Source organism: Amphibalanus amphitrite, unplaced genomic scaffold, assembly GCF_019059575.1.
Source record: "Amphibalanus amphitrite isolate SeventyFive unplaced genomic scaffold, NRLGWU_Aamphi_draft 000899F_arrow, whole genome shotgun sequence".
In the NCBI taxonomy this organism is placed as follows: domain Eukaryota; kingdom Metazoa; phylum Arthropoda; class Thecostraca; order Balanomorpha; family Balanidae; genus Amphibalanus; species Amphibalanus amphitrite.
The window spans coordinates 230822-254590 of NW_024882393.1; the positions used below are offsets into that span (position 1 = coordinate 230822).

General features: G+C 49.8%; 3 protein-coding genes across 6 annotated transcripts; 2 read left to right on the forward strand and 1 right to left on the reverse strand.

Moving 5' to 3' along the window:
* Window positions 1–41: 41 nt before the first annotated feature.
* On the forward strand, window positions 42–5326 carry LOC122367827 (coiled-coil domain-containing protein 124-like). 4 transcript variants are annotated; one of them, XM_043341255.1, is made up of 4 exons: window positions 42–272; window positions 3400–3582; window positions 3989–4299; window positions 4811–5326. In XM_043341255.1, the coding sequence occupies exons 2-4, from the start codon at window positions 3424–3426 to the stop codon at window positions 5025–5027; spliced, it is 687 nt and encodes a 228-aa protein (XP_043197190.1). In that variant the 5' UTR covers window positions 42–272; window positions 3400–3423; the 3' UTR covers window positions 5028–5326. The 4 variants fall into 4 exon arrangements, with proteins under 4 accessions (XP_043197190.1, XP_043197195.1, XP_043197191.1 ...); XM_043341260.1 differs by having other exon boundaries at window positions 48–103; XM_043341256.1 differs by having other exon boundaries at window positions 80–219.
* A 631-nt stretch (window positions 5327–5957) lies between these two features.
* LOC122367828 (transmembrane protein 18-like) lies at window positions 5958–11466 on the forward strand. The gene is made up of 5 exons (XM_043341261.1): window positions 5958–6176; window positions 6506–6623; window positions 6800–6854; window positions 10338–10431; window positions 10621–11466. Exons 1-5 carry the CDS (start codon window positions 6102–6104, stop codon window positions 10714–10716), a joined length of 438 nt encoding a protein of 145 aa, XP_043197196.1. The 5' UTR covers window positions 5958–6101; the 3' UTR covers window positions 10717–11466.
* LOC122367826 (WD and tetratricopeptide repeats protein 1-like) lies at window positions 11424–23562 on the reverse strand. Its single transcript, XM_043341254.1, has 11 exons — window positions 23428–23562; window positions 18535–18593; window positions 18009–18139; window positions 17673–17784; window positions 17097–17284; window positions 16565–16851; window positions 15985–16191; window positions 13765–13930; window positions 13242–13477; window positions 12771–12951; window positions 11424–12558 (listed from the first exon to the last, which is right to left on the reverse strand). Exons 2-11 carry the CDS (start codon window positions 18586–18588, stop codon window positions 12198–12200), a joined length of 1923 nt encoding a protein of 640 aa, XP_043197189.1. The 5' UTR covers window positions 18589–18593; window positions 23428–23562; the 3' UTR covers window positions 11424–12197.
* Window positions 23563–23769: the final 207 nt, after the last annotated feature.

Sequence of the window (23769 nt, forward strand, 5' to 3'; positions counted from 1 at the left end):
GGTGACTTTTGACTTATTTTATTAGTGCGCCATGTTATGCAACAGACGTTATAATCTGCGAGTTCTATACGTGGATGATGTTTCTATTTATACGGTGTTTCTGGTGATTTTCACTCTTGAATTCGCAACACTGGTGTAGCATAATTGATCCTTTGGCTTTCGACCTATTACAACTTAAGTTAAAGAGACGTAACGTCCAGGTGACTCAGACTCCGACTGGCAAGTCCAAGTGGCAAGCATTCCAATTTGTAGCTATTGGTTGCTATTTGGAAGTACGTACCTAAGTTTTGGTTTTGTTCTCAATCATCGATCCCCTTTCTCGGTTTTTATGAGCACTGGTTTTTTTGTAATGATGCTGCTTATTTCTAAGCAGCATCTCTCATCTCAGCATCTCATCATCTCTCTCAGTTGGTAGAGCACCGGCCATCCCGGTGGTGAGAGCCTGGGTTCGAGTCGCTCCGACGCTCGATATTTGAGACTCCTGACGGGGATGGTCTGCGGTTGGTGGGAGCAGCCGCAGCCAGTTGAAGTCAGTTGAGTGGAACAGGCCGTGTCCGCCTTTGAACGTTTAACTTTGGCATCAAAATTTTCCCGTTACCCGGAATTGCGCGATTAGATGGTAGGGGGTGGGGGTCTACGCAACAAGCTCTACTTAGCATGGGCCCAGGCCCTGTCAATCTGTCCATTCAAACATTTGAGCTAAGTTTTTAAAAACAAATTCTTGCTCTCCTTAAGATTATGCTACCCTTATGTCTGACACTTGGACTCACATTTCCATTCAGACAGGTTCTCGTAGGTGGGCAAGCTCTTTCTTTTTTATGTGGGTGACTTACTTTCTATTCCTGTATATTTGGCCAGTCTCAGACCAAGGGAACCCCAAACATGTGAAAAGAACACTTCATCTTGGCATCAGTGGTGGCGGAATGGGGGGTGCAGGGGGTGCAGCTCCACCCCCATTAAAAAACATTGGGTTGCAAACATATCTTTTTGTTTCCCCAAAATCCGTACAAGGGGCCTGTCGCACCATCCAATACATTTTCTCCTGAAAGCCGGTGATCAGGAAACGAACACTGATGTAGAATCATCCAGGATGTCTAATTATGGTCAGGAGCGCCCCATAGCTAGTCTTTGGGGCCCCACACTGGCTAGAAGTGTCCCGAGCCGCGTTTGGTGCTCCATGTGGCATCTGAGGGCCCCCACAACGGCCTCAGAGGGCCCTTTTATGACCATCTCTGAGGGCTCCCACGACAACCTATGTCCCCTGGGCCCTGGGGCCCTACAACGGCCACTAAGGGCCCTCATGACGACCGCTGAGGGTCCCACAGAGACTCCAGGGCCCCAAGGAGACTCCAGGGGCCACGCTGGCCTCTGAGGGCCCCTATGACGGCCTCTGAGGGCCCTTACGATGATCTCTGGGTTCCCACGACGACCTCTATCCCCTGGGCTCCTATAACGACCACTAAGGGCCCTCATGACGACCGCTGAGGGTCCCACAGGACTCCAGGGGCTCCGCTGGCCTCTGAGGGCCTCTACGATGGTCTCTGAGGGCCCTCGTGAAGGCCCTAGACCCAACTCAAGTCTGAGGGCCCATTTGGCTTCAGACGACCAGGGCCCTAACGCCCCTAACGATGGCTTCTAGCGGTCTTACCAAGGCCTCTGAGAGCCCTGCAAAGGTATCTGAGAGCCCATGAAGACCCTCACTATGGCCAAGGACCCTCATGACGACCTCTGATGATCCTCTCTAAGGCTTCTAAGGGCCATCACAACAACTTCTGAGGACCCCAGGACGGTCCCTGAGGGGCTGAGGGCCCTGACGACGACCTCTGGGCCCCCACGATGGTCTCTAACGCAACCTCCTAATGCCCACGCTGGCGTCTGAGGGCCCCACGACGGCCTCGGAGGGCCTCGACGCAGGCAGGCTCCAGGGGTCATGCTGACCTCTGGGGGCCCTCTTGACGGCATCTAGGGCCTAACGAAGGCTTCAAGGGCCAACGCTGGCCTCTGAAGAACCTTACGACGGCCTCGGAGGGTCTCAACTCAACGCAGGCAGGTGCCAGGAGACATGCTGGCCTCTGAGGGCCCCGCAGAGTTCAGATTCAGAGGATCCAACGACCATTGTGGACCTTACGAAATACGAAGGTCTCCGAGAGCTCACGCAGGCTCCTGGACTTCCACACTGATTCTCAGGCCCCATGCAGCTTGTTGAGGCACTTTATCTGCTCTTGGTGCCCAGTTGCCGGCCTCTGAGAGTCTCAATGCCGGAACGTATGGGGCCATGGGCCCTGCACCGGCTTTTATGGCCCCTAGGCTACATCGACTCTTGGGACTCATGACCCATGAAATGTGGGTGTAAGCGGCTTCTAAGAATCCCCATGCTGGTTCTAGTAGCCGTCAGCCGAAAATTTGGGCTCACACGCGAGCTCCTGGGACCCCGTGCATACCCCAGGGTTCTACCTGCCTTGAAGACCCCTCACATACTTTTGGGTTGGGCTCAAACGCTTGCCCCTGAAGGCCCCACTGAGACCCCATCCCTCTATTTAGTCCTCCATACCGGCACATTAGGCTAAACATCGGCTCCTGTGGCCTCTATCCCGGCTTTGGAGGGCCTTCATACAGGCTTTTTTGGGGTCCGATGCCGGTTTCTGAGAGCCCTCAAAGGACTTTCGAGCCTATACTGCCTTCTGAAACCTTTCAGCACCTTTCAAGAGCCCTGATCGGAGGGCTCATTCAGTCTGGAGTCATGTAGGTCTCTGGAAGGAGTCTCTATGTGGTCGGTTTCCAAGGGGCTTCTAAACACGGTCTTCTTGGAATGATCTCGTAGGGCCCTCAATGGTTACTGCGGATCCAGAAAAGTGGTTTGAGACGCTGCGGGTGGTGGCTAGGCTAAAAGATTAGCCGATAAAAAGCTAGCTGCATTTGCTTCTTAATGCTTTCATTATTTGAGATAGGTAGGTTCACTGTAATTTCAAACCTTTTACAGAACTTGTGTGTATGGGGATAGTTTTCCAAAATCTTCGTTTTTCATAAATCAATAATAATCACTCAAAAAATGAAGGGCAGTGGCCAAAATTTCCTGAGGGGCCCCTTGAGAAAACTTTACACCCCCATCCAAAATTACCTTCCACCGCCACTGCTTGGCATCCTAATTGTCTTGTATTCTCCTGTTGCCCTATCAGATTGGGACAGTAGGTTTCAGGACCTTTGTAGTAACCTTTGCTTTGCTTAGGTTTGTAGTAACCTTTGCTTTGCTTTGCTTTGCCAGCTTTGCCCAACTGGCAATTAAAACACCATAATTTTATTAATAAAAATAATTATTTTACTCGATGAAAACACATTTTATCTACACTATATTTTGAACATGGCATTGAATTAAAAACTGAACATGCTTGTGTGTTGCAGGTTGCAGCTGATTAAACACAGACCATGCCAAAAAAGTTTGCTGGTGAGAATTCCAAGGCTGTTGCTGCCAGGGCAAGGAAGGCTTCTTCCAAAGCAGAAGCGGAAGAGAAGAAGCAAAAGAAAGCTGAAGATGAATACTGGAAAGATGATGCCAAGCACGTTGTGAAAAAGCAGAACAAAAAGGTATGCAAGTGTCAGTTATTGTGTCCTCTGGCTATCCTTTCTGCCTTGCACTTACATCTAGCCAGTCTAAAAAATGTTGTTTTCCATTCTAATGCTATTCAGATGCCATGGCACATCATTTCTGCTTATTTGCTGACCTATGTTATCAGCTATTCCTTTGCTAAAAAAAAAAATATAGTCCCTCCAATGCCCACTCTTCAATGTAGCCTCAATGAGGTTACAAGAAGAATAGGGCCTTCTGCAGACCACAGGTCGATGAGGTTACCTCATCATGTGGCCTGCAGAAGACCCTGTTGTTTTGCCCTGACATCAAGCTCTTACAATCAGGATAACTGGTCTGGTGTAAACATCCTTAAACATCTGAGTTCTGCTAAAGCCTGATGCTACTGACTGCTTGCTGCTGCAGGAGGAGGCCGAGCGTAAGCGGCACGAGCAGCAGCAGAAGAAGCAGGAGGCTGCTGCTCTACTGCGGGAGGAGGAGGCCACTCTGGAGAAGCAGACGGCCTCCAAGCGGCCAGCACCCAAGGTCACGCGCAGCCAGGTGCAGGCGGAGGCCGAGCGGCGAGCGGCGGCCGCACGCGCCGCCGCTGCCGCCGCCGCCGCCACACCGGCCAAGGGCCAGTTGGAGGCGCCCGTCGCCCTGGAGGAGAACGTGAACCGGCTGGAAGTGGACGGGGAGGAGGCGCGCACCGTGGAGGAGGCCATCGCCGTGCTCAGGTGGGTCAAACGGCCGGACCGAAATTCGTATGGCCGTATGGTCGGACCCGGTCAACTGAACAGCGTCAACAGTGGTCTATTGACCTATACTGTATCGGTCTATCGGTCTACAGTGTATTATTGATTATTAGTGTTACCTGCTCATCTCTTTTCCTGATAATGTTATTGCATTGCCTTGTGATGTCCTCCTCCCTGTCTGAATGTTTCGTTGTCATGTCCGTTTCGCCGACAGACCGTGTCCGTGAGATGTTCTGATTCCCCGTCCAATTGTGTGGGTGTTCGCCTCCCCCTTGGGGTCGTACCCTGTCTGCGTTACTCTTGCTTTCGTAACTGACTGCTACATGTTCTTTCCCGGACTGGTTATATCGCCTGTGTTTTCCAGTCATTGTGACTGTCAATATAGCCCCCGTCCCGCCGCAGTGTGGGCGGCGGTGAAGTTTTTCCCCTAGCTTCTTGTGTCGTTGTGTTGTGCCCGTCACCATGACTGACGCAACTGCCCGCTCCGCCGCAGTGTGGGCGGCGGTGACGACGGCGACCGGCACCCGGAGCGCCGCATGAAGGCCGCCTACAAGGCCTTCGAGGAGGAGGCGCTACCCAGGCTCAAACAGGAGAACCCGGGCATGCGGCTCTCGCAGCTGAAACACATGATGCACAAAGAGTGGACCAAGTCACCACAGAACCCCCACAATCAGAAAACCATGGCCTACAACGCGCCAAAGGCTAGCTGATCCCATTCACATTGGACATCTTGGAAGGAGATTGCTTTTTAGGTGTGTCTCTTTCTACAACTGAGTGGTGTTTGAAATGTTTGTGCGCTGTGATCAAGCGCTTTCCAGTGTACTAATACGATATGCGATTCTCCTTGTTTGTGGCGCGGAATGAAGCGAACTGATGTGGTGCCTGTTGCTGGAGCTTAAGGGCTTCATGATTTGGTTTCGCCCGTTGATCGGTTCTGATGTGCCGTCATAGATTGTGCTTTTGCACTCCGTGGTTATCTAATGTGGCAATATATTGTGCTGCAAATTTTCTACATGTGTTACGTTCGTCACATCTATCTAATTACGATAGGAAGTCACTCAAGGTTACACAAAGGAAGTTCAGGAATCTTTTGAAATGCTAAACAACTTACGAATTCGAATCCTGACATATTTTGACTGCATCCGATAGAACAAAAAAAAAGTTCAGCCAAGTAGCTCGTAAGACCAACGCCAAATAAGTTTAGCATATATTCGGCATATATTTACACGCAAAGTGCATGTTGCATGCTAGCAAGTAGTGACGCAACCATCCCCTCTGAACTTCTCGGTTGTTTGGTTAATACCTAGCATTGTTTTGGACTTTGGTACCTAACGTCTAAGTGCTAATTGTTGTGTTATCTGCTAAGTGTTTAATTCTGCTAAGTCTAATCTGCTAAGTGTTTAATGTTTGACCTAATATAAACCAAATTTCATATAAGGTATGCGTTTAACTAGAACTGCACCAAGCTAACGGCCCAAATAACGGTCGTGAGTCGTGACTCGTGATCCAACATAAAAATCGACGGACGACGCCCACTTGATTTTAGATGTAAATTGGCAGCAATTATTATTTCGTTGCGGTGCTTTATTTCGCTCTGCAACTACTGCCTCTTTTTCGGCGCTGTTTAGACAAATGCGAGTTGTAAACAAATCCGCTTCAGAGAAACTTGGTATAGTTGCTTAGAATTAAATAAAATATTGCAAAAGGCCATATTCTTTCCAACAAGTTATTCATATTCTGAATCGTCACTTTTAAAAGTTCTGCAAAACTCAACAAAATCAAAAATGGCTTCATCGGAAAAAGGAGGCATCGTTGAGGATGAGGAAATTGGCTTTAGTTTCCTTGGCTTTTTATCAGAGGTAAGTCGAAAACGATGCTTTTATTTAAAGCGCGACGACCGAACGTAAGTACAGAAACATAAGCATTAAGCATCAACCCATTGTGTTTAATAGATTATTTTTTGATCAATATTTTATGCATTTGACTGAGCTACACTGTAAAGAAATGTTTACTTTGTCATGAATCAGAATGCATGTTATGATATCAGAGTTTGTTTAATGTTTCAGTTTTATTTCAGCAAAAGCAAATTGGCAATAAGGGTTCTGACATTATCATTATTGAATGTGTTGGTATTTAATGGCCCCACTATTTCTGCTCTTGAGTGATGTATGTCAATGTCCGATTGCAGGTTGACTGGTCAGAACCATGGATTATGGGCCTTATAAGTTGGCACATACTGATGTTCCTGGTGGCTTTGATTGCAAGGAGGAAGCTGCATGTGCAATGTGGTCTCTTCCTCACCTTGTGTAAGTATATTTCTAGTCATAAAAATGTGCAGTTATTAGTTGGTAGGATCAGTCAGAGACAACTAGAGCATGCTGTGCAGCTGTTCATCAGCTGCACTTTACCATGCATCTTAAAAACTCATAGGTGTTTAACGGGCTGCTTATTTGAACTCACTTTTCCTTGCTTTTCCTTTCAGTATCTTTGGTATATTTCTCAGAAGACATCAACACCCTGGCAGCAACACATTGGAGGTAAGTTAGCTCTCAATAGCATATGGGCTGTACCTATAATGTGAATGAATGTGAGCAACAAAGCACTGGGCATGAAGGCTAGCCACTGAAGAGCATTGCCCTTACTCCTCCTGTGTAATAGATAAATCATTTTATCAGCAGTTTTTGTTTAAAAAACTTCATATCCAAGCAATTCAAAGCAACTCAGAAATGCTTATGATGTACACTGTAGGACTCTCACCAGTCCCTCTCCCACTACCAGCTACCAATTCATTGAATACCTGCATTGCGTCCTGTTCCCTGCCTGTGTAGGTAGAACAAGGATGAATTTCATAATCTTTGAAGGAAGAAAGATAATTATTTTGAGTGAGGAGCGGGAGACATAAAATATGTTGTTCCAGGATCGTTGACTGGGGTACTCTGATTAGAATACTCGACTACCAGAATCAATAAAAATGGTAAAATTGACCTTATGCTCATAATATCAGATAAATTAATTGAAAAAAGGTCCAGAATATATTTTCGAACTTGGTTCTTCTTCGGTGGAATCAAAAATGGCGAGAGAGCGGCAATTACAATAAAATTCAAACTGTTAAAAACACACATCAATTCACTATGCATCTTCCTACATACAAAATTTCAGCGAAGCCTACATCACATCCATATAATTATATAGTTCAGACTTTACCAGTTACAAGATCAAGCTTATCAAGGATTTTGTCATCATCCATATTAGCACATGCAGAATCAATGTGACACGAGTCTCAAAGCACAGTATCATCATTACAGTCAGTAGCTATCACATTAGTAGATAACAGGTACTGATCACGTCTCAAGATCATCGTCATTATCACAAACACAATCGAACATGAACGAGTGCCCATCTCACTGTGGGCGAGTACCGCCGCATAGGTACTGCTCACATCACAAGATCATATAGCCAATATCATAAGAGAATATAGGAACCGGTGTACAAGTACATATAGCGTAATGGTAAGTCTGTGTGCGCGTAGGTGTGTGTAGGACGTGGGTGTGTGCGTGGGGGGGGGGGTGTATGTGTATAAGTGCGTGAGAGCGGGTGTGGGCGTGTGGGCGTGAATAGGTGGGTATTAGTGTGTGAGTGGGTGTGGGTGTGTGGGTGTGGTTACGTTCGTCGAGACATGAAGCTAAATTTCTGAGTATGGCACTGGCTTTATCAGGGACCATGAGGAGTTCATGATGTTGAGTGAGGGTTTGTGGTTTCGAATTTCTATTGACTCGGCAATTTTGAGTTCAGCGACATCTTTGCACACCTGAAGAATGCACAAAACCGAGGGATGGCCAAGATAGAGTCACTGTTTAAAAATAACGGCTACCCTAACAAAATGATCCAAAAGACAAAGTCTCGGGTCAAACTCCAACGCCCTCAGAAAACCGATCCGACCAAGAGACCTACTAAATCCCCAGACGAAATTACATACCTGAGTCTCCCATACATTGATGATAGCATTTCGGGCAAAATCGAGAGCATTGTCAAAAAGTCAAAGCTACCAATTCGGATTGCTTGGAAGAGTGGCGAGACGCTCTGCAGTAAACTCAGTCGATCCGCACTAGAGAAGCCTCCATGCCCAGCAGGAGGCCGGAAATGCAACTCCTGCCTGTCGGGATTAGAAGGCAGGTGCCACACAAAAAATGCCGTTTACCTGATCAAGTGTAACCTATGTCCAGACCAAAAAAGCACCTACATAGGAGAAAGCAAGCGAAGTGTAAGGCTCAGATACAATGAACATCTTCGGGACGCCAAAAACAACACCAAAACACACCATTTGGAGAACATTTCAAACAGTGTCACCCAGACGCCAACACGGATCATTCTTCGCTCACCATCAGCATTCTTCAGGTGTGCAAAGATGTCCCTGAACTCAAAATTGCCGAGTCAATAGAAATTCGAAACCACAAACCCTCACTCAACATCATGAACTCCTCATGGTCCCTGATAAAGCCAGTGCCATACTCAGAAATTTAGCTTCATGTCTCGACGAACGTAACCACACCCCCCCACGCACACCCACTCACACACTAATACCCACCTATTCACGCCCACACGCCCACACCCGCTCTCACGCACTTATACACATACACCCCCCCCCCCCACGCACACACCCACGTCCTACACACACCTACGCGCACACAGACTTACCATTACGCTATATGTACTTGTACACCGGTTCCTATATTCTCTTATGATATTGGCTATATGATCTTGTGATGTGAGCAGTACCTATGCGGCGGTACTCGCCCACAGTGAGATGGGCACTCGTTCATGTTCGATTGTGTTTGTGATAATGACGATGATCTTAAGACGTGATCAGTACCTGTTATCTACTAATGTGATAGCTACTGACTGTAATGATGATGCTGTGCTTTGAGACTCGTGTCACATTGATTCTGCATGTGCTAATATGGATGATGACAAAATCCTTGATAAGCTTGATCTTGTAACTGGTAAAGTCTGAACTATATAATTATATGGATGTGATGTAGGCTTCGCTGAAATTTTGTATGTAGGAAGATGCATAGTGAATTGATGTGTGTTTTTAACAGTTTGAATTTTATTGTAATTGCCGCTCTCTCGCCATTTTTGATTCCACCGAAGAAGAACCAAGTTCGAAAATATATTCTGGACCTTTTTTCAATTAATTTATCTGATATTATGAGCATAAGGTCAATTTTACCATTTTTATTGATTACAATCATGCTCAAAGAAACGTTGTACCATATAAGACTACCAGAATGGTGGATCGGTGATATCATGTTTTTTTTTTTTTTAGGAATTAGAAAAATTGTTGGCAGGGATCCGGGCAACTCAATGTCCAACACCGGTCAAGGCAGAAACGACACTGATGAGGACAGAACGTGAATGGAATATACATAGATCAGCCTTGTTATTTTTAATTTCATGCGCTACATGGTTTTCGTGATCAGGAATTGACTAATACTCGAGCGTGACGAGGCTGGGGCTGTTGGGGTACCTCGGCGGGCATCATGGGGTCTGTTCCAGTCGCACTTTTTAACACCTCTAAACTCCTCCAAGCTTGCTTCCCTGTTCCAGTGGCAGCTCTAGCCCCTTCAAAGCCAAGGAGCGCAGCACCCTGCTCCAACCTCCTCTATCTTGCTCTTCGAGGAGCTTAGAGGTGTTGGAAAGTGCGACTGGAACATACCCATGGACTAACCCTGTGAGATGGTTTGGAACTTTTCGAGGCGCCGTATCAGAGAGTAGTAAAGTAATCTTGGTATCAAAGGCCAGTGACGGGTTCTGGTGCGCCTGGAACCCCAATTACGCTCTTGAATGCGAACTCAACCAGTGCCACGAGTTGAGCGAACATGGGGAGAAAAGGAGTTGGGAGTTTGTCTTTTGTCTTAGAAGTTTGTGAGGTGCTCTTTTTTTTCTAGCACAGTGCAATGGGCGGGTTAACACTGCCATCACTTTGTGTCGTATCTCACGTCTGGGCTTCACCGTTTCAGGGCCTTCTCCAAGCAGCAGTACTTTGACAGCGAGGGGATGTTTATATCCATCATGTTCTCCATGCCCATTCTACTTAACTGTCTGCTCATTGTGGTAAGTCCCTTCAATCGGTTAGCGACGCACTTCCAATTCTCAAACCTACTCAATGTCATGTTCATTAATCTTGTGGGTCTTCAGTTTTTATATTTGAGTTACGACCTTACGACCTTCGTATCCCCGAATCTAAAATGGGCAGGTTTTTACGAAAGCATTTGCATTCAGCATCCCCGCTGCTCTTCGCAGTGCAACTGGCTGTGGTGCACCAATGGTGCCCTCAGTCAGGTGATGGAGCAGAAGGCACGCGTACAGATGAAGGCAGCTGAGAAGAAGGCAGAGTGATGCTGACGTGCTAACAGGGTCAACAGACTCGGAACTGTGACGGTCAAGACCCGTCACGTGCAGTGGTCGCCCCTTAGTGGCGTGTGTGTACAACTGTGGGGAAGGGGGAGGGTTCAAGAAGTGATCTGATATGTCGCCTGGACGCGTTTGACATTGCCTTCGTTATTGTGCTCCAGCTGCGCGGTGTGTTACGGGCTGGTGCTCAAATGGACAGTTGAAGCTGCTGCTGGGACGCCCAGCTGCAGTGGCTGCTGATTTCCAACCGACAGCAGAGAGGGAGAATCACTGCGCATGCCACACGCTGGGTGTAAGCCCGCCAACGCCGTGCCATGCCTGATAGTCTGGCTCCAGGGAATGTTTAGGTAACCCCGGACTGTGTTTGCACTTAACGAGACTCTGGCGTTGCCGTTGGAACTCTGTGGCACCAGTCGGGCCAGAGAATCACCTCTGACTGGGCCACAGCCGATCCCAGATCGGCGCCAGCCGTAAACTGGCATATCGTCCGGAGTTTTAATGTACAATTCATTGACGCCAGCAGTTTCGAAGTGTTACCTCATCTGACGGAATTTTCGTTTGTTTGATTTTTTCAGGTGTACGATTCAACTAAAGTTCTTGGTGTTTTCCGTATGACATGCATGTTTACATTTTGGCTCGTGATTTTTGCTGTTTTCTTACATTTTATGGCTGTGTGGGGGTTCGCTATGTACTTAAACGGATGGAGAGGCTTTATTAATACAGGGATATAATTTATTCTTGTCGTCACAGCAGTCTTATGGACGAGGTCCAATGGTACCGAAAACTCGACAGGCGAATCAGGTACAAACCTTTCTATGCTAAAGTTTTAGTTAGGCGTGAAGAGAACAGACATACCTGTGAAACGATCAAGAGTTTTATGAAGCTCGATCACGCTCACCAACTGTATGCGATTGAAAACCAGTCGTTCTTAATTATATGTGCTACTACCACAATCACCCGTAACAATAACATATCCTCCAGAAAACGCTCAGCCAATACACACGAAGCACCTATCATGAGATACAATGCAATATATTATATACCATCTTCTTGGATAATCTACAATCTGAACCGCAAACAAAACAGCGCGATAGTACATACTTATGGGCACGATTCACCCGCGGCGAGCGACTGCAGACCTGTGCCGCTCACCCCCCCCCCCCCCCCGAGGACTCCTGCCGTCCTAGCCTGACCGCTCCCTCCCCCCCCCCTCCCACCGACGGTGCACACGGCGGGTTAGTGGCAGCTCTGCGTGCCGACCGGCCTCCGCACCGCCGGGCAGCCTGCCGGCCCCGGCTGATTTGGTTCAACATTGCACCCTCCCACAGATCACACACTCGCCAGCCTGCGCCGGGTTACCCTGCATCCGCACTCTCCCGCCCCACCCCTCCCAGACCAGAACACTACCGAGAGAGAGCGAGAGAGGCCCACCTGAAAGACGCCCGCGTCCGTCGCCGGCCGCCGCCCTAGCTGGTCCGGCACGGCACGCCCTGGCTGACCGAGTCGTCGGTGCCGGTGGCCACGCGCGCGCCGAAGCTGAGCAGCATCATGTCGATAGGGTTGGCGTTCATGCGCTGCTGGTTGTCGAGCGCGGCGCGGTCCGTGTCGGTGACGGCGCGCTCCTGCTCGGCGTGCTCGGCCAGCGGCTCCCAGAGGCGCACGCAGCTGTCGATGCCGCTACTGGCCAGCAGGCAGAGCCGCGGGTGCGGCTGCACGCAGTTGACGATGGTCGAGTCGCCGCGCAGCACGCGCACGATCGAGGCCGTGTGCCGCTCCCAGATGAAGAAGGTGCCGTCGTCGGAGCCGGCCAGTACGAACTGGCCATCCCTGTGGCGCCGCGGGCGGGCGTCAGTTTCGGGCGTTCGACTCAACACAGCAGCGCATTGCATACAATACGGAATGATGCACGACGTGAGCCACTAACCTTGGTAAAAAGATCACAGTAACACGTCTGCAAACATCACAATGACCACTCGTCTCCTCACTGTAACAGTGTAACAACTAACAGTGACACCCCAGCGCCTGCCACGTCGCCTCACCTGCCGAAGAAGTTGGCCTCCTTGATGTCTGTGGTGGTGTTGCAGTGTCCGCAGTAGCGGGTTTCGAAGTCGGCCGCTGAACGGCGCCAGGAGCGCTCCTGATCAGAAGGTGTGCCCTGCGACCAGTCCAGCAGACCTTCCATCTTGATTAGCGGCTCCGGCGGGCCGCCGTTACGGTCTGCTGCGGAAGGACGGGACGTAGCGGTCAGCCAGGGAGAAACATTGGCGAGTGATCAACGCGGTAATTAGTCTGGATTTAATCATGAACAACGGCCTCAAAAAGCAGAAACGCGGGGTCGCTTCTCAGCGGTAAGTTTCTTGCTAAGTCTCAATATTTGTGAGACAAACGGAATCAATCTCTTCATAGTTCATAGAGCATACAATGCTGATAATCAACACCAACCCACTCAGACCACCTGCGACAGCCCCCCACGATCCACGCCACGCCCGCCCCACGCCCGTCCGTCTCACCGGCGCCGGACTGGTGGAACTGGGCCTCCTTCAGGTCTCGCTCCAGCATCAGCACGGCGTGGCTGTTGGCCTGGTGGGTGTGGTGGCGACGGAACGCTGCCAGCGCCTCGGTGGCCGACCTCAGGTGGCCCAGCTCCAGCAGACACCGGCAGAGTCGGAACGCCGCCTTCACGTGGCCTGGCTGTAGCTGCAGCGTGCGCTGGCAGTCCCGCGCCGCCGCGTACACGTCACCGTCCCTACCGGTAGAAGGGTCAGTCAGTGGCCGCAGTCGCGAGGCATGCGCGATGCAGTACAGCATAGCCTGATAGCAACCACGACGAATAAGGATCTAGCACAAGGCGGTTAATAATAAAAACAGCTTTGCAGGAAAAAAATGTTTTGTTACAATCAAAGGATAACCTAAATTCATTTAGGAATTCATTTGAAACAGCAGCGTATGTACACTTGAGATTCGGTGAATTCATGAAATAACTATCACGACGCCAGACGTCGTAAAGTGAGCAGATCCCCAGCCTGTGCTCACCAGGCGCGTTTCAGGTAGGCGGCCGCGCGGTTCGAGTAGAATGTGGCCACCGACGGCCGCAGTCGGATGGCGCGACTGTTGAGCTCGATAGCCGCCGAGTAGCGCGACTGCTGGTGACACAGGTTGGCCTCCTGGCGCAGCCGGTCCAGCCGGCCCGGCAGCGTCTCTGCGCCGACAGAGACGAGACGGTTACAGAGCGGAGAGGGAGACGGAGCGGCCAGGAGGGGGTGGGGGAGAAAGGTCACGGGAAGGGTGGGACGGAAAAGACGAGGAAGGTGGGGACTGAGACTTACTCGGGGATGGCAACGTTATTCGCTGGACGATTATCTATTAACATAACTCATTGCAATCTTATCAACTAAAAACAGCTCCTAACCAGATTGCGCACAATTTTAATTAAAGGTAGTGTGCCAGCTTTCTTGGACCGTATGGAGTTAATGGCCCAGATAAGGAGAACCGGATTTTTAGAACTTATCCATACCTTCAAAACTCATGGAAACGTCTTAAATTCTTCAAATTTTGAGTACCCCAGTGCGAAATTCGCCCCGACGGGTTGTCGGTCGTACCCCAACCACATTTCACACCACTATGAACAATAAATGCACACACTGAAATCGCTATTACCGATATGCTCATCCAATCAAGTTTCGATAAACCCGTTCATCATCATCTCCTGCGGTTTCGAACACGCCTGTTAGGTGGCTTCTGATGCTCGTCGAGGTCGGAATTTCCAAATACGCGTGGTGCGTCGGGCCCAGTGGTCGGGCCGCGCGCTCTGACTTCGGCCAAGAAAAATGCGTCAGCTGATCATTGTCATTTCTGCCACTTGCGTGTGGTGAAATGGGGTCATAACTTATAAGACGGCTTTTTCATATCAATTATTTTACATAAAATCATATTTCAAACCATAAATAATGTTCGACAGCCAAATAAAAGAAACAATACCAATACGGGCTTACAGTTTAAGGCTCGACATTGTGTTGTCTACGATTAGACAGCTGATAACTCATTCCCGTACGTCGTATGGTCGTAACACTATAATGACCTTTGCTTATTGTCACAAGTGCGCCGCATTCGCGATTGTTGCCCGACGCCTGTTTGCAGGTGAGCCCACTACAGTTGTTATACATATCTAAAAACCGATAAACTTTTAGGCGAAAAAGGCACTATTCCAGGCCCATTTTTGATTTTTTTTTTGCGATATTAGGTAAAAACAGAAGCTTCTTATCCTAGGAAAAATAAAATGGGAAATCTTTCAAAGGTGGCACACTACCTTTAACACAAATAATACACTGAAGTAACAATAAATCCAGACCAATCCGTGTAGTTTGTCCGACTCAATAGTAGCTGTACTCGCTCAAAAACTTTTCGACCGATAATTCATTGATAAACGAGTCTCAAACAGCCCAACCTGGGGGACCATCAAAGCGTCCAAGACCGCAGCATCCAAAGTACGCAACATCCAAAACCGCAGCGTCCAAAGTACGCAACGTCCAAAATAAGTCCAAAATCGGGTATATAGGGAGCATTCACAACGTCCAAAACCGAAACATCCAAAACCGCAACATCCAAAACGTATCATCCAAAAACGCAACATCCAAGGACGCATCATCCAAAGTACGCAACATCCAAGGTACGCAACATCCAAAACCGTTAGGTTAGGTTAGGCTAGGTTAGGTTAGGTTAGGTTTCCTTATTCCCGGTAGGCATAGATCAGTAGGTTAGATTAGGTTAGGTTAGGTTAGGTTAGGTTAGGTTAGGTTATGTTGGGTTTCCTTATCCCCGGTAGGCAAAAATCAGTAGGTTAGGTTAGGTTCAGTTAGGTTAGGTTAGGTTGGGTTAGGGATAGGCAAAAATCAGTAGGTTAGGTTAGGTTCGGTTAGGTTAGGTTAGGTTAGGTTATGTTAGGTTGGTTTTGGAGGTTACGTACTTTGGATGTTGCGTCTTTGGATGTTGCGTTTTTTGGATGAAACGTTTTTGGACGTTGCGGTTTTGGATGTTTCGGTTTTGGACTTTGTGAATGCCCCCTATAAACCCGATTTTGGACGTATTTTGGACGTTGCGTACTTTGGACGCTGCGGTTTTGGATGTTGCGTACTTTGGGTGCTGCGGTTTTGGACGCTTTGATACGGACCCCCCAACCTACCTCGTAGCCCGTCTTAGACCTAGCACTTTCCGTAAGCGGCGGCTAGTAGCCGCGGTCCGAGCAGCGTCACCCACCGGCGGGCGTGTCTGGCGGCCGCTGGAGCGGCGCCGCGCCCAGGACGTCCACGCGGCGCGGCTCGGCGGTGTCGAACAGGTACACCTGCTCACTGCCCAGGTTGGCCAGCAGGTGGCGGCCGTCGGCGCTGTAGGACACGTAGGTGACGGCCAGCGGTCGGCGCCGGCGCCGCTCCGACGTCCCCGACCCCGGCCGCGACAGGTGACCTGCAGATGAACAGGGCGGCGGTGTCAGTGGATGGCAGGTTTTGAGGCCAGAGGCAGCCGAAGGCAGGGCGTCAGCGGACGCAAAACCGAGCAACCGGCGGGTCAGGACGTGAGGTGAGAGAACAGTGGCTGTATCTGCATTCCATGAGACGGAAATGAGACGTGAGAGAACAGTGGCTGTATCTGCATTCCATGAGACGGAAATGAGACAAACTAGCAATGAATTCACTCAATGAATTCAGGTGTTAGCCGGATCTCAAAAGCGATATAGCATTTTAACGGTTAACCGGAAATCTACTACTCCCCACGTTACATAATCGGAAGCTCCAGTGTTCGCGAACAGAACAAATAGTGTCCCCGTTCTCGGTCTGACCTGGACAGAAGTACTGCACGGCCCCGTCCGGTGTGACGGGATCCTGTTCGGCAGAGGAGCCCGGCTTCGCGGCGCCGGCCGGCAGGCCGCCCAGCCGCACCATCCGCCGGTCGTACACGCGCACGTACGGGTCGTTAGCGCCTACAGCGAGCAGGTCGGGCCGCGACGGGCACACGGCGACGCACTTGGCCTCGCTGCCGACGCCGCACTGCGACTGCAGGTTGACAAGCACGCTGCCACCGCCGCCGCCCGGCCGGCACCGGTGCTTGGCGCGCAGGTCGAGCTGCCTGCGAACGGACACATACAGGTGTCATGCATATTGCATAACCGCGGTAACAACTGCAGTAGCCCGATCATCCGTATCACCACCAAACAAACGTCACGGAATAGTGCCTTTTTTTTACTGTATACCTACACAGTTGAATTCACCACGATAAAAGCGCTGAATTATACTAGGAACAAAACAGAAGCCCAGCCATCACAAAGTACTGAGACGCGTAAGTCACGGCCAGTCTCCGGCCTGGCGACTCACATGATGAGCCCGTCCTCTCCGGCCGACCACACTAAGTAGGGCAGGTGCGGCGCCACGGCCAGCCGCTTGACGCGGCCGTGGTGGCAGCTGCACTGGTGGGTCACCTCGCTGAAGCGCACGTCGATCACCTTCAGGTGACAGTCGGCCGCGCATGTGGCCACCACGCCGTCATTGGACTCCGGCATAAACTGGACGGCAGGAGCAGGGATCAACGGGCTAGAAAGTTAAACACGAGACATGGTAAGAACACAGAACAGAGCATAAACTAAAATATATTACAGTCAAGACCGGAACATGACGCCAAATATCATCGAACTAGCTATATTCAGGAAGACGGTACGCCTCACGGTTTAGTTAGCCTCCAAGGCTCAGCAAAGACGACGCTCTGCAAGACGTAAGGCGGTTGGCTCTGAGCGTCCATACAGTGAAGGCCAACGCCATCAACTCCTTGCTCATGAGGCCCGTACAATGAAAACGTCCCCGATCTCTGTTGCAGACCCGTGGCCTGGCTGGCAGAGGCGAGCAGTCCATCCCGCAGGCAGTTGTGGACCCGCTCCCGCAGCTGTTGTCGCTCACCTTGACGGAGAATATGTTGCCGCTGTGAGTGGTGGGAATGGTGTGCAGCAGTTTATCCCGCTGCGGCTGCCACAGGCACACCTGGTAGTCGTCCGAGCCAGAGGCCAGCAGTCTGCAATAGATAGACAGGGGTCACGAACATGTGTACATAACTGCGTAGACACAAAACGAGGAAATAAATGCCTACTTCTACAAAAGTGCAACACCAGTGAAGTAATTCGACACGACGCTCCAAAGCAATCATTTTATAATCATTCCTGCTGGTAATGCACAAACATATGCTATGATGTGGAAAGGCAGAAATTGCAACAACAACGACTAGCACGCATCACTCACGTTCCATTCGCATTCCATTCGAGGCAGTTGACGCATCCGTTGTGGCCCTGCAGCTCACTCCTCAGTCCCAGGCGATTGACCAGCGCCTCGCTGACGTGCATGGTCCGCTCAGCGGCCGACCCAAACCGCAGCTGAGAGCGAAACGGGGTACAGGTCATCAACGGTCGAACCAGGGCAGCGCATGCCCCAAAATTCCAACCGAAGTATACCTAAGACCGGTCTCGTAGATACTTCAAAACTATTCAAGCAGTCAATGCAAAGTGCTAGACACACACTACATAAAACATATATTAGCTATCACTACCATTGCCGTTACAGTCCGTATCAAAGCAGCAAATCTTGGGGGGGGGGGGGATTTAAACTTATGGGCGCACTGCCTGTGGAAGGCGGTTATGCATTCATTCGCCTATAAACTAAAGCCAACTGCAGAGGTGGTAATGGGGAGGAAGATAATTTCATCCACAAGGGTACTATGAAAGAAGATAAAAATGATTCAAATAACTTTAAACCTCCAAAATATACTTACATCATGCTCTCTTCTCGATAATATGTTGATTATATTGCTGCTTTGTGCATACATGGTGTCTGTGAAAGCGAGAACATAATAAGTGAGAAATGCAAAATAACGATAATTGCTTTTTGACATGCTGCAGACCGTAGCATAAGTTAGTTATGCTGCAGTGGTGTGCAGTTATGCCCTTCTAGCACCACACAAAACCAATCGAAATTGTACTCATCATTCAGAGATAGAGGTATCGTTATCCTGTGAAAGAGACATTCTGTTTACAAGACCAATTAGGGACCAAGTGATAAAAGGCTAAGCGCGCGAAATTAGGCTGAGATGGTCTCCAGTTTTCGAGCCGTCGCGACTTCCTTCGTTCTGAGGGACAGGTCATCGAGCCGCCGTGGCGGCGACCTCCTATAGACTCGGCACCTAGCCATACGTTCCGGGGTTGAGCGTCAAAATAAGCCAATCCCTCTATGGAAACCCAATTCAAGTCTACCCAAGAGCGTCACTGTAGCGGCATGCCGTAAAACAAGGCCCGGGCCGGTAGTTCCCGGGGCCACAAAAACCGGCAAGCGGTGTGTTAGAGACTGGCGGGCCGCACGCTCGCGAGGGCCGGGCAGGGGAACAGCACGTGCTCCAGGACATCAGCCTTTTCTCGGCACACGGCGCCGCGGGGCATTGCTTGTCCGGGCACCGCTGGCACACCTCGGAGGACGGGAGATGGCTGATCCGGTGCAGGTGCTGGAGCGAGCGGCCCCAGTAGCCCCGGCCCTCATCTGTCACACTGAAATGGAAATGGCGTCCTCTCGGTCCTCTCCAAGGATGGGGAACTGCAGCATTTCCCGATTAGTAGCTTAAATAGTGACCCGGACCAGTTGTGGCGCCATTGACGCAAGGCCACACAATAAATAAACCGCCCACTGCCCAGGTCAGTAAACGTGCATCTGAGGCCAGCCGGCAGGGCAGTCGCTTGTTTCGCCAGGTCATCCGCTCTCTTATTCCCCTCAAACTCGCAGTGGGCAGGAGCCAGGAACCCACTGCAGGATTATCCTTGTTCAAAAAAAAAAAAATAGCGGCCGCCATCAGCCATGAGCTGAATTTGGAGCGCATATGAATTTATGCAGGACGTGTGCGCAAATTTTTTAACGCAAACCCGCCACAACTGATATTTTCAGCATAGCATGCATTTTTTCCAGTCTAGCCCCGCATTCGATGTCTCTCGGACGACGAAGATTCTATGCCGTCCTAGCCCAAAATGCTGTTCGATGTCGCACGGACGGCAAAGATCCTACGTGACGTCACGTAGAACCTTTGTCGTCTGCGCAGAATCTTTTGAGCGTACTACGGTGGGCAGCGTGGCAGTGATGGCGCATATTTCGAAAGCGGCGCAGCAGCTGTTTGCAGAAGTTGTTGACATTTGTGAGTGGTCTCTTTGGAAACATAAATTTGATTTTTTTAGCTGACGCACATTGTTTAAAGGGACCCTCCCACCTTCAAAAAAGTTAATGAATTGGCATGAAAGTGATGTCGCTCGGTTCAGAAAGAGCAAAAACGAATATCTACCAAATTTCATCGAAAAATATTCACCGGTTTTCAAGATATTAGACTTTTACTTTTGTTTACTTTTGGGGATCTCCGCTGTTCCTAGCGACTTTATTTGAAAGTGCGGCATTTGTTGCGCGCAAAGCAGCATATACCACCGCGTGCTACAAAACGTTTTAGTCAAACATTTAACGGACGTTCGAAAGCCTGATGACGTCATCAGATTCCCGTAATGGTTAAGAGATAGGGACCACGCTGGTCCCACCCTGCAAGTAAAGGGAAGAAATTTCTTGAACACCATAAAGCTGCGGGGGTTGCGACCAGGATAAATGGTGGTTTCTGAGCCTGGCCGCAAACTTGGCTATCTCAACTCAAAACTAATGTTAAGGTGGGAGGGTCCCTTTAAGTGGCGCACAAAATGGCCGGTCTCGTCGTCCGACTGTGTGCTGCACCGAACGCAAAATAGAATATTATGCGTAGAATGTTCTTACCTTACTTACCTTACCTTACTTTGATCAGAATTTTGAAAGGCTCTTTGGCCTGTGGGGTACCGTTCTCATCGAGCTCGAGGCAACTTGAATGTCAAAACTCAGTCAGGCACTGAGTACCTGATGTTTGCCCAGTGGGCGTCCAGCCTGGATTTGAAGAGGTCTACAGAGGCAGCGCTCACGACCGAGAGGGGGAGACTATTCCAGTCGTTCACTACCCGCGCACCGAACGCTTGTCTTCTCGGTCTTGATTCGGCCCTCGGCTTCAGGAGTTTCCACGGGTGACCGCGGGTGCGCTGGACTGCTGCAAGAGTGAAGAAGTCCTCTGGAAGCAGGTCCATTCCGCCGTGGAGAACCTGGTACACTTGGATCATATCCCCGCGACGTCTTCGGTAGAATAGTGATGGAAGCTTCAGTGCCTCTAGTCGTTCCTCATATGGCAGGTGTCTGATAGAGCTGACTAAACGAGTGGCTCTCCGCTGAACACGTTCGATCAGGAGTTGGTCGGCTCGGTTAAAAGGACCCCAAGCAACATTACCATACTCTAAGTGGGGGCGAACAAGTGCTCTGTACAGCAGAGGGAGTGTAAAGTCGTCAATATGCTCGAACGATCGTCTGACAACCGCCAGGATCTGGTTCGCCTTTGCCGCCGCCGCCGCTGCTTGCTTTCTGAACTTGAGGTTAGGGTCCACGTGGATGCCCAGGTCGCGTACGGTTTCAGCCACTTGCAGGTTGACCCCTCGCATCGTGTACTGGAGTTGAGCGTTGTTGGTGCCTAGGTGAAGAACCTCGCATTTGTCCTGGTTGAAGGGAAGTTGCCATCTGTCAGACCAGGCCACCACAGCATCAATGTCGGCTTGCAGAGATGCCGCTTCCGAGGGTGCTGACACGCTGCGGTAGATTTTTGTGTCGTCCGCGAACATTTTCACCATGCAGTCGACGACAGCGGGCATATCGTTGATGAAAGCAAGGAACAGGAGCGGACCGAGGACCGAGCCTTGCGGCACTCCACTTGAGACGGCAGACCAGCCAGAGAGGTGACCGTTGACGGAGACTTGCTGCTTCCGATCGGAGAGAAAAGCATCGATCCATTGAAGAAGGTTGCCTGACACACCAAGACTACGAAGCTTCAATAGAAGGCGCTTGTGAGGGACCGCATCAAAGGCTTTACGAAAATCAAGGTAAACTGTATCAACTGGGCTCCCCTGCTCAATCATCTTACTCCAGTCGTCCAGTACCTCAATGAGTTGCGAGTTGCAGGACCTCCGTGGGCGGAACCCGTGCTGGTGCTTGGAGAGCTGGTCTGTTGAGCATAGGAAATCCATGAGTTCGTCCCGGATCAGTGATTCGAGGATTTTGCACGGGATCGACGTAAGACTGATGGGACGATAGTTACCAGGAGTTTGCTTGCTGCCTTTCTTGTGAATGGGAATGACCGTTGCCGCCTTCCAAGAGTCGGGAATAACGCCTTGATCGAGAGAGGCACGATAGATGGAGGCAAGTGGACCAGCTAGTGGCCGGGATGCGAGTTGCAAGAGCTTCGGGTGTAAGCCGTCAGGGCCCGGTGCACAAGTCGTCTTCAGGGTCTCGAGCTTCCTCCTCACAGCCTCGGACGTGATCTGGATCGTCTCCAACGGACGGCCAGCGTACTGTGAGGGTGGTTCGGGAATCTGTGAGACGTCTTCGGCTGTAAAAACACTGCTAAAGAAGGCATTCAAGAGGTGCGCTTTCCCGAGATCATCGCTTACCACCAGCCCGGAGTCATCTTTGAGGTTTTCGAGTCTGGCTTTTGTTCGGATCCTAGTGTTGGAGTAGCGCCAAAAGGCTTTCGGGCATTCTTTGACGTTTCTGGCTAGGCTGATCTCCAGGTCCCTCCTCAGGTTTCTTGTCAACTTCCGTAACCGGTTTCTACACTGAGTGTACCTGGTGTAGTCAATGATATTCTTTGAACACACATATATTTTCCACAGCTCTTCTTTTCGTTTCTTCAGCCGTAGGGCCTGCCCATTTATGTAAATGTTCTTGCGATTACTTTTTCTCTTACTGGTGGGGAAACAGACATTGGCAGCTTTGAGCAAGGACTCGCACAGAAACGTATACTGCTCATCCACACTGTGGTCGTCGGCAGAGCTCCAGTCAACTTCCTCCACCAGGGCGATAAACCTTGCAGGGTTTCCTTTGAAATAGTTAGGGTGCTTCATGTGAGAGTTGTTGCGGGAAGAGTAGCAGAGCACATCAAATTGAAGAATGAGATGGTCACTTTTACCTAAGCCCGCTTCATACCTCAAGTTCTGCACCATGCCGTCCTCCAGTGTCAGAATAAGATCGAGGATGTTTGGTGTCTCACCAGTGCGGTAGCGTGTCGGTAGGGTCACCTTTTGAAAGGGAAAGCAATCGTTAAGAGCTTCCAGGAAAGCATGAGAATGGTCTTCGGCTGGGGCAGAGGAAAACAAATTTTCCCAATCAATATGTGGTAGGTTGAAGTCACCACAGACGAGAAAGTGGGATGGCATAGAAGCGCAGGCCATGCGCAAGAGCTTCTTCGTCCGAGGAGACATCAAATGCGGCGTGGGTCTACACCCCACCAGTACCACACCCCTGACCACACCACACCAAACCACACCTGACACCACACCAACATCAAATCTGCACCAGCCAAACCAACCTGCACTGATGGGCGATGAGAAATCAGGTCAAAGTTGCCATACTTTGCACTTTGCAGACTGGGTAGTGGGTAATTTAAGCAAAAAAAAAACTAGAAAGGTGTTTCTTAAACAGAAGTTCGAAAATAACAATAAGAATCCATTGATTTGGCCTAGCTTTGGGACAACTCTTCATCTTTGCAACCCATTTCAATTAACATCATATGCCTTCCACATACCTTAATGACGTAGGTACTTGTAAAGCGTGCAACTAGATCTATGTGACTTTCGCAGTCACACCCAATAAGCAAAAAAAAATTAACGCAATTAACGCTAAGAACGTCAGCCAAGGCAGACTTGGAGCTTTGTTTACCTTAGCGGTTAACCATAATGAATGCGCTATCAGCTACCATATGAAGTTTTTTCCTGAAGAATGCAGAATGTTCAGAAAGAAATTTGAAAATGTATTGCAGTATAGTATTTATGTATTACCTGTGTGAGGGCTTTAACCTGTCCATGTTTTATGCAAGCAAAGCTGCTTTTTCTTTGTAGTAAGCATGTGTTTAGCAAAAGTTGTAAGT

Excerpts from the sequence above, each read along its gene's own strand:
- LOC122367827 (XM_043341255.1), top strand. The coding sequence starts at position 3,424 with ATGCCAAAAAAGTTTGCTGGTGAGAATTCCAAGGCTGTTGCTGCCAGG. Across the intron at positions 3,583-3,988 it reads TGAAAAAGCAGAACAAAAAG|GAGGAGGCCGAGCGTAAGCG; the intron begins GTATGCAAGTGT and ends TTGCTGCTGCAG. Across the intron at positions 4,300-4,810 it reads GAGGCCATCGCCGTGCTCAG|TGTGGGCGGCGGTGACGACG; the intron begins GTGGGTCAAACG and ends GCTCCGCCGCAG.
- LOC122367828 (XM_043341261.1), top strand. The coding sequence starts at position 6,102 with ATGGCTTCATCGGAAAAAGGAGGCATCGTTGAGGATGAGGAAATTGGC. Across the intron at positions 6,624-6,799 it reads TGGTCTCTTCCTCACCTTGT|TATCTTTGGTATATTTCTCA; the intron begins GTAAGTATATTT and ends TTTTCCTTTCAG. Across the intron at positions 6,855-10,337 it reads CTGGCAGCAACACATTGGAG|GGCCTTCTCCAAGCAGCAGT; the intron begins GTAAGTTAGCTC and ends TCACCGTTTCAG.
- LOC122367826 (XM_043341254.1), bottom strand. The coding sequence starts at position 18,588 with ATGTATGCACAAAGCAGCAATATAATCAACATATTATCGAGAAGAGAG. Across the intron at positions 17,285-17,672 it reads GCAACATATTCTCCGTCAAG|TTTATGCCGGAGTCCAATGA; the intron begins GTGAGCGACAAC and ends CCTGCCGTCCAG. Across the intron at positions 12,559-12,770 it reads GAGGCCAACTTCTTCGGCAG|GGATGGCCAGTTCGTACTGG; the intron begins GTGAGGCGACGT and ends GCGGCGCCACAG.